Raw genomic sequence first — 13,097 nt, forward strand, 5'->3', positions numbered from 1 at the left:
GATCAAATTGTTACATCTTTGGCTTGAACCTCTTCAAGAGCCTAATGTAGTTTTTAAACTTCCTTGCTTTCTGTTATAACACAATATTCAAGGCTGTTGAACATTTCTTGCCCCTAAGCTTGAATTAGCCATCTCTGTGGATCTTTTACTTAATGTATTTAGAGAGGGTGCCGGACCATGCTGAATACTACTGGGTGGTCATTGTTTCTAGGCTTGGAATTAACTTTATCCTTTTTCCCGTGCACAAAATCCTTGGTTTCAAAACACACCAACGTACTTAGGCATTGTTTTATCACAAACTACATACCCAACAGCTGTAGAATGATGGTAGTCACTTGACTGGTAAAAATACGATTACTGACAACAAACATTGTGTTGCAGTCTTTTGGGGTCTGTTTCTAAGGGTGTTTCATCATGGGGCCGTGCTGTCAGATTGCTGTATTGTAAAGTCGTTTGGAATACTTCTGCTCTGTGTGGTTATTGTACCAATTGGGTTTGCATTTAGGTACATGTAATTCACTTTAAATTTGAATTTTTAGGGATCGCATTATTAAAATTTGATATTATGACATACAATATTTACATGGTTCCAAAGTCAAATCTACAAAACAAGAGGTTATATACAAGGAAGGTTCGTTTCTATCCTTGTTTCTTCTTCCCTATCCCTCCCTCACTTTGTAGGTATCCGTTAAAAAACATGTTTATGGGTTAACTTACCGTTATTTTTCTTCAATGTCGCATGTATGTATATGGATTTAGATCCTCCCTTCTTTTAAATAAGTGAGGTTTTCACGATGTGGTCTATTTCACTTGCCCCCTACCTCCTTTACGTAACTTCTGGTATTTAGAAAGGTTTGTCTTTTGGTTCTAATGCTTACCTTTATACTCAGCCTTCACCTGATACCTCGCTCCCCGCCTCCACCCTTGTGCTGGTGTCATTGGTTCCCAGTGTGAGCCTCTTCCTTCTCCACCCCCTGCATCGGTATTGAAGTAATGATCCCCCCAGCATCAGTGTTGAAGTAATGATCCTTGTACTCTTTGGAAACATTCGCAAATCTCCAAATTGAATACGTTTTATGTGGAAACACATGTGTGGGCTGCAATTGATTTAGAGGAGGTGAGTTAATGTAGGATCACCTGGGTCATGTTGAATTAAAAAAAATCAGGTGAAGGAAACAAGCGAACCTTGTTAGATGAAGCTCTTACAGCACCAGGTAACATGCAGCACGAGGATTCCTGCTTCCCCGTCAGTTCATTATCTAGTGGCTAATGCACCCAGGTGCCCTGGGGTTTATGGAGACAATACCTCAAGGAGGGAAGAATGTTTCTCTTGGGCTGATTTGTCACTTAAATGAGAAGATAGTATGTGAAGTACTAAGGGCTAGGCGAGGGCACCATGAATCATTAATAGCCTGGGCTCTCAGAAATCTAATTTTAGTCCAGAACAAGAAGCAAATGTAGCAACACGAGGCCCTCGATTCAGCATCTTTTCATTTCTCAAGTGGCTAATGGCTAACATGTAAGCGCGCGGAGCGGGCAAAGATGGGGAAGCTGGGCTGATCAGCTCTTGATTGAAACGTTCCTGAAAGGCAGAGCTCTTTCATTCCTTCACTGATTCATTTTTGTTGGATGCCTGCTGTGTGTAAGGCATAATGGTGAGGGTGAAGAGGCAGAAAAGAGCATTCTAGAGGGGACCCTCATACACAACCCAGGTTATAATGTAGCGGGTAGAAGCCTGTAATGGCACGTCAAGGGAGAGCCCTGGAGTGGAGAACTGACGTCTGATCAGGTGCAGAGTTGGGAGGATGGAGTCTGGGCCGCGTGCTTGCGGAGGTGCTGTTGGAGCTGGTTCATGGGTGTGAGTGCTGGTGCGGGATTCTTCACCCGTCACTACACCTTCCTAATTCTTGGAGGTTTAATATGCAGTGGGGGTAAACAAGCTCTTCTTCACTGTAGAATTTGGGTAGGTCCCAAGCAGATGGAAAAAAAATTGTAGCAGAGGGTTAACATTCCAAATCATTTTGAGTTCCTGATCCCCGCCCCTGCCCCAACATAACATCCCCACCATCCAAGAGGAAAACAAATGTGCATCTCACTTGACCCTGCAGTGTTACCTCTAGCAGTTTATCCCAAGAATACATTTGGACTCCCTGCAAATTACATGTACAAAGACGTTCATCTGAGCGTGTGGTATATGTGTGTACGTACGTATGCATATATCCATCTAAATGTGCACTCTCTTCTTCCCATACACATCTCCACCAAATACACACAAGGTCACCTTGGACTTAAACTAAATTTCCAGTAGGGGATTGACTAAATACATTGTTCTTGGCTTTTCTTTTTTTTATAATGACCATATATTATTTACATAATAACAAAAGCAGTACAATTATTTTTAAGAAGGCAGTTACAACTTGCTTTCCCTTTTAGTGCCATCTACAGAGACTTGAATTTTTGTACTGGTTGTGAATTTGAAGCAGAATGTTTACATTTTTATATTCTTTGAATTAGTATTAGTTTGACTTGGCTTCGTATTTTTGGTTTACATATAAAATTGGATAAGGATTGTGTATTACAGCAGGGTGATGACTGACTCCAGGGAGGTATTCTTAAAGTTCTTTGGATGGGATAGGTGAGTTTGCCAGGTCTGGCTTAGTGGTAAAACCCTTTGATCTACTCTGAAAATAATACTTAATTTATGTGTGGAAAGTTTTGAACATGTTTTGCATTTAAAAAATGAATATTAATATCATGTCACTTGTATGTGGAATCTAAAAAACGATACAAATGAACTTATTTGCAAAAGAGAAATAGACTCACAGACATAGAAAACAAATTTATGGCTACCAAATGGGGAAGGGGGGGAGGGATAAATCAGGAACTTGGGATTAACAGATACATACTACTACGTATAAAATAGATAACAAGGACTTGTATAGCACAGGGAACTCTATTCAATATCTTGTAATAACCTATACTGGAAAAGAATCTGAAAAAGAATATACATAGAAGTGAATCACTTTGCTGTACACCTGAAACATTGTAAATCAACTATACTTCAATTTTTAAAATTTATAAAAATTAAACAGGAAATGAATATTGGACTTCCCTGGCGGGCCAGTGGTTAAGACTCTGCACTTCCACCGCCCGGGCTGTGGGTTCAATCCCTGGTCGGGGAACTAAGATCCCACGTGTGGCGCACACAAAAAAAATAAATAAAATTTAAAAAAAAGAATATTAATCATCTTCCTTTAGCCACGTGTTTTCAGATGTTGGATTGGTTTACTAAAGCAATGTCAATTATAATGTGACTTTCTTGTTCTCTTTGCTTTGAAGAATCAGGTGTGGGGGAGATTCTATCCTGGTGGATAGACCTGTGAACTTCTTGCCTCTTTTACTTTTTTCTTAGGGTAATTTAATTGTTGAAGACCTTAACAACTTCTGTGCAATTATTGGGAATATATAGTGATCCTGATATGTCAAATGCTTTTAAAATAAAATTTCACAATAAAAATTATTTTGTTTTCTTAACAGAAATCGTAGCCCATTAATGAGTTTTGGAGCCAGCTTTGTCAGTTTTTTGGTAAGTTGATGTGGGAAGAGGTTTTGGTGGGAGGGAAACAAATACGTAATGTATGTCTTTTAGTGGTTACCTGATGTAGAGATACACTATTGTAGAAGATCTTTTACAGTTTAAAACTGGAATAAAATTTTTGCCTATTAACCAACACTTATGAGATACCCTTCCCTAATTTTAAAGATTAAATGCTTATATCTTCTAGAGCATTATATTTTTCCAACCAAAATCCTTTTTAAAATAAAAATATAATTGAAAGACCTTTCCAAAAATTAAAACTGCATTAGAGTTGAAAAGAAAAAAAAAGTCAGACTTTGGATAATAAAGGTTTGCTTTAAAATTATTGAATAAATGTGGATCGGGAGAGAAGTTAAATTAGCAGATTTAAAGTTTATCGGTTACTTTTGCATTTTTGAATATTAATATTTAGGAATTGAGAGAATAGGTTGCAGTTAGGTTTTAAAATAAATTGGGCACTGTAGAAAATTGGATGCCTTTAATTAGGTCCTTCCAAGAACCTGGTGTCCTGTCTCTGCCCTTGTAGCCTGTTCATCTCAGAAACCTCAGTTCTTCTGGGAGAAAGTAGCAGGTTTTCAGCAGAGAAGGGATCTTTTTTTTTTTTTTAACATCTTTATTGGAGTATAATTGCTTTACAATGGTGTGTTAGTTTCTGCTGTATAACAAAGTGAATCAGCTGTATGTATACATATATCCCCATATCCCCTCCCTCTTGTGTTTCCCTCCCACCCTCCCTATCCCACTGATCTTGGTGGTCACAAAGCAAGGGATCATTTCTACCAGTCAAATGACCTGAAAAAATCTACCAGGATCAGGTGCTTGGAAACAAGCCGTCAGTGGAATTTTTCACTGGGGACAATAAAAAATGAGTTCCTTACAAATGAGCCCATTGGAATTGCTGTCCCTGAAAAGATTGATAATTTTCAAAGTAGTACCTACTAGCTGATGTTTCATTAGCATTTTGTGCTGTCCTTGATGAACCCAGGGATCCATGCGTGGGTAGAAAGTGCTTTCAGTGAGGCTCTGTTCTAAAAACTGAATTAAGTGGACCAGTCAGAAATAGTATAATTTTTTTTTGTTACTGTGTTTAATAACAAAAAAATGTAGAACAGTAATTGCAAGGACGTTTGTTACCATACATTTTCTCATGCTGGTGTAACAGAGGTATGTTTTTATTTCATATTGAGATTATAGTTTGTTTTTTTTAATGAATAGGGTATGCTGTAACATTCTGATTCTTTTACTGGCAATAAATAATTTAGATGTTTTTTTCCCCCTAGTTTGGAGTTGTGTTGTAATAAATTGGCCTGAATTTTCAGACACTTACTGATTCATTCTTTCCTTATTTCTTTCTTGGAAGAATGCCATGATGACATTTGAGGAAGAAAAAATGCAGTTGGCATGTGATGATTTAAAAACCACAGAAAAGCTGTGTGAAAGTGAAGAGGTTGGAGTAATTGAAACAATCAAGAACAAAATTAAGAAGAATGTAAGTACTATGTCTTTAAGTTATGAACTATGTGCTGCTTACTTAGAACATTGTTTATTTACTTGGATTTTGGTGTTTAGAACATGGCTAAAGCACTAAATGTTTCTTACAGCTTTTGATTATGTAAAGCGTGTTTCTTAAAGCAATAGAACCCCCTTTAATCATTAGAGCTTTTCAGTGCATATTCTTTTGGTATCTTAAAATTATCTTCTTCCACAGTGGACCATGCTGCAAGGGCTTTTGTAGGCTTTCATATATGTATTTCAGATATGTTGCATTGGCATAATTCAGGAATTTAGCTGTTACCTCCTTTTAAAGCCCAGGGCTCCCCAGCCTTTGGTTATAAATAAAGTCACAAGATATCATAATCCACTTTTCCTGATTTTTCTTTCACCTTTCAGTGCACAAGTTCTAGACTTTGAGAGGCATCCTCCTACCTCTGATGTTTCTGGAGCACGCAGGGGAGTCACATGTGTCACTTGTTTAGTTGACAAACCAGTCTGTCGGTTACAGTCAGGAAAAGCTACCTGTCATTTCTGCTCCTTTATGTCACTCCAGGTAGCTTCACCTCTGCTCTTGCTTATGGTGTCAGCCATGAGGAAGCCACTGATGGGCCCAGAGTACTGTCTCCTGACACTCCAGAAGAGCCACCGTTCTCCTTGATTTCTCGTTTCTCCAAACTGTACATCAGTCAGTGACCAAGTCCCGTTGACTCTTTGTTAAATATGTCCTGAATTCATCTACTTTCCCTGCCAATGCACTGGGCCAGCCACTATCTCCACTTGCCTAAGACAAACCCTCACTGGCGTTTCTGCCTCCAGTCTTGCGGTTCTGTAATTCTTCTCCAAAATACAGTCACTAAGATGCGAATTATACATCGCTGATTTCATTTTCAGTGTCCCCGCCCCCTACCACTGCCATTGCACTAAAATCCAAACTGCTTAATGTAGCTGACTTGTCATTGACTTCTCCTCTGCCTGGAACATTCGTCTGCCTCTTTTTTTTTTTTTTTTTTTTTTTGCGGTATGCGGGCCTCTCACTGTTGTGGCCTCTCCCATAGCGGAGCACAGGCTCTGGACGCGCAGGCTCAGAGGCCATGGCTCACAGGCCCAGCCGCTCCACAGCATGTGGGATCTTCCCGGACCGGGGCACGAACCCGTGTCCCCTGCATCGGCAGGCGGACTCTCAACCACTGCGCCACCAGGGAAGCCCCATCTGCCTCTTGACCTGGTTCATATCCATCCTTTAGTTCTTCCTAGATGTCGTTTTCTTCAGAGACTCTTGTCTGAGCCCTCACGCCTATTAGTGTGTCTCCTACAAGTTCCCATAGTTCCTTGTACTTCATCCTTCAGAGCATTTACTGCATTACATGGTCGTCAGCGTTCCCTCATTAGACTGTAAGCTAATTTACATGTCTGTACTCAGTATCTAGTACCAGGCCCAGCACATACGTTAATAATCAACATTTGTAATAGGTCCTTACAATTTAAAAAGCATTTTCACATACAGTATCTCATGAGCCCTTCCAACAGCCTTGCAGAGTAGATGTTATTACAAGCAGAGAAAACAGAAGCATCAATAGATTGACATTTGCTTAAGCAAACAGAGTAATGGGTGCTGGAACTAGATCAGAAACAGCAGTGACCATGGTGAATTCTGCTAATCTAGAAAAAAGAGAAGCCAGCCATTTTATCATGTATACTATGTATACTTTTGTCATATTTGGAAAAATCCTATCATTTCTTAATATCACTGTGAAAGCATATGAAAACTAACCTATTTAGTTCAAGTTTAAGAATGCACTGTTCTATTTCAGAGCGAATTTTCTTCGTTTAGCCTTCTTTACGATGAAAACCAAAATCTTATTAAAAAGTAGGGTTTTTTGGTTTTACTTTTTCATATTTTATAGAGGTAGTCACCTTTAGAGATTGATTTAAAGTTCAAGTTCAATTTGTGATTCATTCAAAGATAATTTTTAATTCCAGGGTGTTTTCTCCTTAACTAACATGTAATCAGTTTCCAACCCTCATGTCTCGGTTGTGTGCACCAAAGGAATGAACCCTAATACTATCGATCCTTCCTGAAGGCATATGGCTGCAAAGTGGCTTTTCAGGTTGTTTACCTGGGGCAATGTTTTGTACCCTCAGTGATTTTTTATTTTGGATAAGTAAGAACTTAGGTTGTTTTCAAAAAGGTAAAACTCCGAAGTTGTGTGTGGGCTTTCATGTTTTCCATGAACTCAGTGTCTGTAATTTAGAGTATTTGTCTTTGAGTTACAAGCCTCTTCATCAATGTATTTTTTTTTTTTTTTTTTGCGGTACGTGGGCCTCTCACTGTTGTGGCCTCTCCCGTTGTGGAGCACAGGCTCCGGAAGCGCAGGCTCAGCAGCCATAGCTCACGGGCCTAGCCGCTCTGCGGCATGTGGGATTTTCCCGGACCGGGGCACGAACCCATGTCCCCTGCATCGGCAGGCGGACTCTCAACCACTGTGCCACCAGGGAAGCTCCATCAATGTATTGTTAACAAAATATAGCTGGACTTAATGGGGGGAGGATAGAACTACCAGGCTCAGAGTGTAAATTTGGTCTTGGATTTCAGCAACTGCTGTTTCACACTCCCTGCGTGAAATTGTTTTGCACAATAAAGTAATAGTTGTTTGGAAGGAATATTATTCTTGGGTGTGATTTATTGGTGTGTACTTTCTTCCCACCAAACAGGTTGATGTCCGAAAATCCACCCCCTCTATGGTTGATCGGCTTCAGAGGCAGATAATCATAGCTGACTGTCAAGTTTACTTGGCTGTGCTCTCGTTTGTAAAGCAAGAATTGTCAGGTATGCTGAAGCATTGTTTTTAATGGCTTTTGCTATTCATTGGACACAACTGGTAATACCTTTTATTAATTAATTAATTTATTTATTTATTAGGAACGCCTCGTATTTCAGTCTTTGAAAACATGTGGCATCTCTTTGGGGCGTGATCCTGATTTATTATTTGAGAAGTTGAAACCACAGGTGCTTAATGTGTGTTTAGTAGAGTTTTAGTTCCAAAATCTGTTTCGTCCTCTTGTATCCAGATAGTCTGTCATACTTAGAGATATTACCAGTGCCTTGGATTGATAGATGGATGGGTTTTTTTTTTCTTTGTGGGAATCAAGTTGTGATAATAACCCTTTAAAGTGAAATATAACCAGTTTAAGTTACTCAGGAAATTGTTATTGAAGGCCTGAGTGCGTACTAAAGACTTCCTAACATACTTGAAGGACCTACCTTTAACAACCCTTAATGAGGAATATAAACTGATTTCTGACTTAGTTTGCCCAAGACAGATGTTTTCCAGGATTTTGTAGCTTTAATATCTTGAGTGGCATAGACTGGAATTGAGGCTCTCAGAGCTCGCTGTAAGATTAACTTTGACACTAATTCTTCCTTTTATGTGGTTTTATGTCTCTGATGCTGATGGCAGAAACCTGCCTCTTTGGTAGATAGGATTTACTTGAAAGAGTGAAAATTCAAAAAGGAAATTGACTAAAATTCACAATGAGAAAAGCATTTTCTTCCAAACCTGAGGTGAAAAAGGGTATGTTGCTGCTAAGTCATGACATACACTTTTCTTTCTGGATTACCGGCAGCCAATTTTCCTGTCCCTTTTTCTTCTTTCTTGTCTCTCTCTGTCTCCATCTCATACTTGAGGTTTCTTTGTTTCTTCTCTTTGGCTCAAGTCAGAAGTAGAATTAACTTTTATTGTGACCTCCAAAATGTGGACTTCCTAATAATTATCTTCTTTTAAAATGTGTTTTATGGTTGTACTATGGCCTTTCCCTTTTAATCCAATTTTTTTTCTCTTTAAGTCTCATCTCAGGACTCTCCCAATAACTATCTTACTTATATGGTTGAGGGCTCAAAGCTCATGTGAATTTTCTATAACACAGTGATGCAAAATCCCCCATCTGGAGTGCCACACTCACGTATATGTAAAAGAGTAGCGGGAAGAGCTGGACCTCTTTAGTCAAGGCAGGAGCTCTGGTGTTTTCTGTGATCTTGGACTACCTTTTCCTGAGGCTCAAGGACTTTTAAGGACCTAATTTTAGCCATTAAGAAAATATCTGTTGAGAGAAAAGGATAAATCAGATGTAGTAAAATGTTTGGGGAGTCAGGGTAAAGGATATCGGGGAAACTTTTTATTAATCTGTCCTTCACATGTTCATTCATGGGTCCATTCAACAAATGATGATAGAGCACATACAATGCTAAGCGCTGTGTTCCATGAGCAAATCCAGGCCATGGTCCCTGTCCTCATGAAATTCAGAATCATCAGTTAGTGCTATTTATTTTAAAAATTACTCTGATTGTAAGATTACTAAATATTGCTTTAGAAAATTTGGAAAATATAAAATAATGAAAAAACAAATCATTTCTAATCTCACTACTTGGAGAAAATCACTCTTTATTGCAAATGTTCTGTTTTTATCTTTCTCTATCTTTCTTTAAAAAATTGAATCTGTGGTGTTTTGTATCCTACTTTTCCCTTTTAGATTATGATTCACATATTTTTCCTATAGCTCAGAGTTTCAAAATATAATTTTAAAAGCATTAATTTATCATGTGAATGTGCCATAATTTATTTAACCAATTTCTCTTGGACATTCCCATGTTCTTTGCTTTGCTTTTTGTTGTTGTCTTAGTGAAGCTGAACTTAATTTTATATTTTACCCATAAACTGTGTTTCCTTCACAAATTACCTGCGTGACCTTTTCCTATTCTCCTAAAAAGTTGATATTCATCAGCTATTTAATCCTGTTTATCACAGATGTTTTGTGTTTTGTTTTCTTTAGTAATTTTTATTGGAGTATAGTTGCTTTACATATAGATTTTTAACAGCATTCTTGATTCTTCCTGATGCCGTACAATTTATTGAATGTAATTTTGATAGTGAAAGGAAATTGACAGACATGAAAACCTGAGGTTCTAATAAACACATGTGTAGTGGTCATTTGCTTTACGAATAGCTCAGTATCTGTCTCAAACAGACATAACTAAAAATGTGCTTCATTTGCCTTTCAGAAACCCTCTAGGTTATAAAACTATGAAAAATTTACTCTTTGTTGGGATCCGTTTCTTAAACTTTGTTGATGGATAATTGTTTTGGAACAACCCCTCCTTGGAGATGTTTGTTGTAGGTGGTCCTCCCCCACCCCTTGATCAGGTGGCCCAGAAGTGGGTGTGGGTACGCACTCACCTGAGCTCCAGGTAGGAGTGAGTCTGTGTGAATTTGTTAGTGCTTCCGACTTTCAAAAGAGCTCCTGTATTTTGTCTCATTTGAATTTCTTTATAGTGAATTACCCCATCCTCTCTCTCTATTTTCCTATACTATTTTTTTTTTTTTGCGGTACGGGGGCCTCTCACTGTTGTGGCCTCTCCCGCTGCGGAGCACAGGCTCCGGACGCGCAGGCCCAGCGGCCATGGCTCACGGGACCAGCCGCTCCGCGGCATGTGGGATCCTCCCGGACCGGGGCACGAACCCATGTCCCCTGCATCGGCAGGCGGGCTCTCAACCACTGCGCCACCAGGGAAGCCCCTATACTATTTTTTTTTAAGATTTATTTATTACTTATTTATTTAATTTATTTTTGGCTGCGTTGGGTCTTTGTTGCGGCACACGGGATCTTTTTGGTTGAGGCGTGCGGGATCTTTCACTGCGACGCTTGGGCTCTTTGTTGTGATGCATGGACTTCTTTCTAGTTGTGGCGTATGGGTTTTTTGTTCCTCTTCTCTTCTCTAGTTGTGGTGTGCAGGCTCCAGGGTGGGTGGGCTCAGTAGTTGTGGCGCACGGGTCTTGTTGAGGTGCGCGAGCTCAGTAGTTGGGGCATGAGGTCTTAGTTGCCCCGCGGCATGTGGGATCTTAGTTCTCGGACCAGGGATTGAACCCATGTCCCCTGCATTGGAAGGCGGGTTCTTTACCACTGGACCACCAGGAAGTCCCTCCTATACTACTTTTTAATTTACTCTATTATCCAAAAGCCTTTGTTGTTGTTGTTCTTTTTTGCAGTGAGCACATGTGAATTACTTTTGTAACAAAAAGTGTTTATTTTTAAACTGACTTGATGGCTTTTGGCACCTTGTTTGTGTTTCCTGTATTTCCTTTGGGCTTGAAGATCGGCCCCATGTCTTACTAGTCTTGGCATAACATACGCTCAGTAAATTTTCCTCAAATGAGACTGTTTTCCTTGTTTCACAGGTGAGGCCGTTGAGGCTGGATGATTTGTTTGAGGTTGAACAGGTTTACACAGTAATGACAGAACCAGGACCTGAACCGTGGGCTTCTTATTTCATATCTGAATTCCTAGCATTCACAGTTTTCCCTTCACCTTCATTTGGTCACATGAACCACCAGCCTCCCAATGGCCCAGAAACCCGAGGCTCTCAGGGCCTTGTCCCTCAGCCCCCGTGCGCACGTGTGCCTTCCGTCCTATGGAATGAGCCCCCGGGAGAGTAGAACAGCCTCCTGTTGGCCCGGATGCTTCTCCAGGCCCGGATGCTTCTCCAGGCCACATTCTCTATGATGCCCCTGGAACACTCTTTCTAAACCTTGTTACACCTGTGCTTCAGACACTTAGCTGTTCTGCAACATTGCCTACAAGGAATAGTGCAGATTCCTTCCTCGGGTGGCATGGAAGAACCTGCCCCCTACCTTGCCACCACCGCCTCTAGCTCGGCAGGGCTGATTGCAGGTCTCTGAGGCCTTGCCGCCTCGGGCCTTGGTGTGCGCTGCCCTCTCAGTTTGGAACCCCTTTTGTCTTTCTCTTGTGCCTCCCCAGGTGCAGCCTGGGTCCACTCCCTTCATGTTCTCCTTTCTCACTGACTTCATCATACGGCCTCTGTTACTCTGCTTGGACCCTGTCCCATAGCCAGTTAGAGCAGTCGTCACACAACTGCACACATCTGTATTTACATGTCTGCCCACAGTAGCAGATGGGAAACTTCTTGAGGGCAGGGACTGTGTCTGCCTGCTATCTTTTTTTTTCTCCACATTTATTGAGCACTTACTATGTGTCAGATTCTGGAAGGTGATAGATGCTAATGGTCTAGAGATGAATGAGATGTAGCTCTTGCCCTGAGGCTACTGACAGTGTAGTGGGGGAGAAAGAGGACTAAATAATTTCTCATTCAGGGTGATACTTTCACCACTAGACATTAGACATGTAAGTTAGTTGGAGAGGTTGCACAAGGAATGAGCAGTTCCTAAACTCTGCTGGGAAGGTCAAGGATCCCTAATCCTGAACCTGAGCAGGGTTATAGAGAATGGAAGTCCATTGTCTTCTCTGTGTCCCTGGCACCTGATGCGCTGCCTTTGCCTAACACGTGGTGGGTATATACATGTGAATTAAAGAGAGGGATGGAGGAAGGGTGATGTCATTCAGGAATGAGATGCATGATACTGAGCCCTAGGAAGCACCAAGAATAGTTGGGATTGGAGAAGTGAGTCTATCAGAAGTCTGTTGACTGGGGGTAAAGGTAATAATGAGGAGGTGGGCTGACTAGTGAAAACTAAATCATCTTTTTTTTTTCTTCCGAAGTCTGTTATGTGGGTCACAAGGAAGCCAAGGCTGAACTTCCCTTCCATTATAGGACTAACCAGCCTCATCCAGGACAAGCAAACAGACAGAATGCTATGGTAGGGCCTCTCACCAGACACAATCCCTGCTAAAAAAAAAATTTACAAAATTTATTCCAGGATCCATTTAGTGTAACTTGATATTTTCATTTTCCAGACAACTCTTGCCCTTTCTAGGGGAGGACTCCCACCCCCGTTATGGGGACAGGGTTTCCCATCTCTCCTGCATCTCTGGCTGGTTGAGGCTGCCCCTGACAGGGGAGGGCGGACAGTCTCTGGTTTTCTGCTCTCTGTGCAGTCCTCTGGGGACGCAGTCACGGTGGTTGAATGTTTTATGTCTGACGTTTCAGAGGAGCCTATGAAAGCCTGTGCAGATTGAGGGGCCCTGCAACTGTTTT

At 40.7% G+C, this 13,097-nt stretch overlaps 1 protein-coding gene across 2 annotated transcripts in view; it reads left to right on the top strand.

Moving 5' to 3' along the window:
* The window catches only part of TTC39C (tetratricopeptide repeat domain 39C), a 106,221-nt gene that overhangs the window by 45,172 nt on the left and 47,952 nt on the right, over window positions 1-13,097 (top strand). For both annotated transcript variants that reach the window (XM_081252534.1, XM_081252535.1), the window contains exons 2-4: window positions 3,538-3,586; window positions 4,959-5,087; window positions 7,805-7,919. In XM_081252534.1, coding sequence (XP_081108660.1) covers window positions 3,538-3,586; window positions 4,959-5,087; window positions 7,805-7,919 — 293 coding nt within the window. The remainder of the gene's footprint in view (window positions 1-3,537; window positions 3,587-4,958; window positions 5,088-7,804; window positions 7,920-13,097) is intronic.

The sequence above is a fragment of the Mesoplodon bidens genome (genome assembly GCF_964165515.1).
Source record: "Mesoplodon bidens genome assembly, chromosome: 13".
In the NCBI taxonomy this organism is placed as follows: Eukaryota; Metazoa; Chordata; class Mammalia; order Artiodactyla; family Ziphiidae; genus Mesoplodon; species Mesoplodon bidens.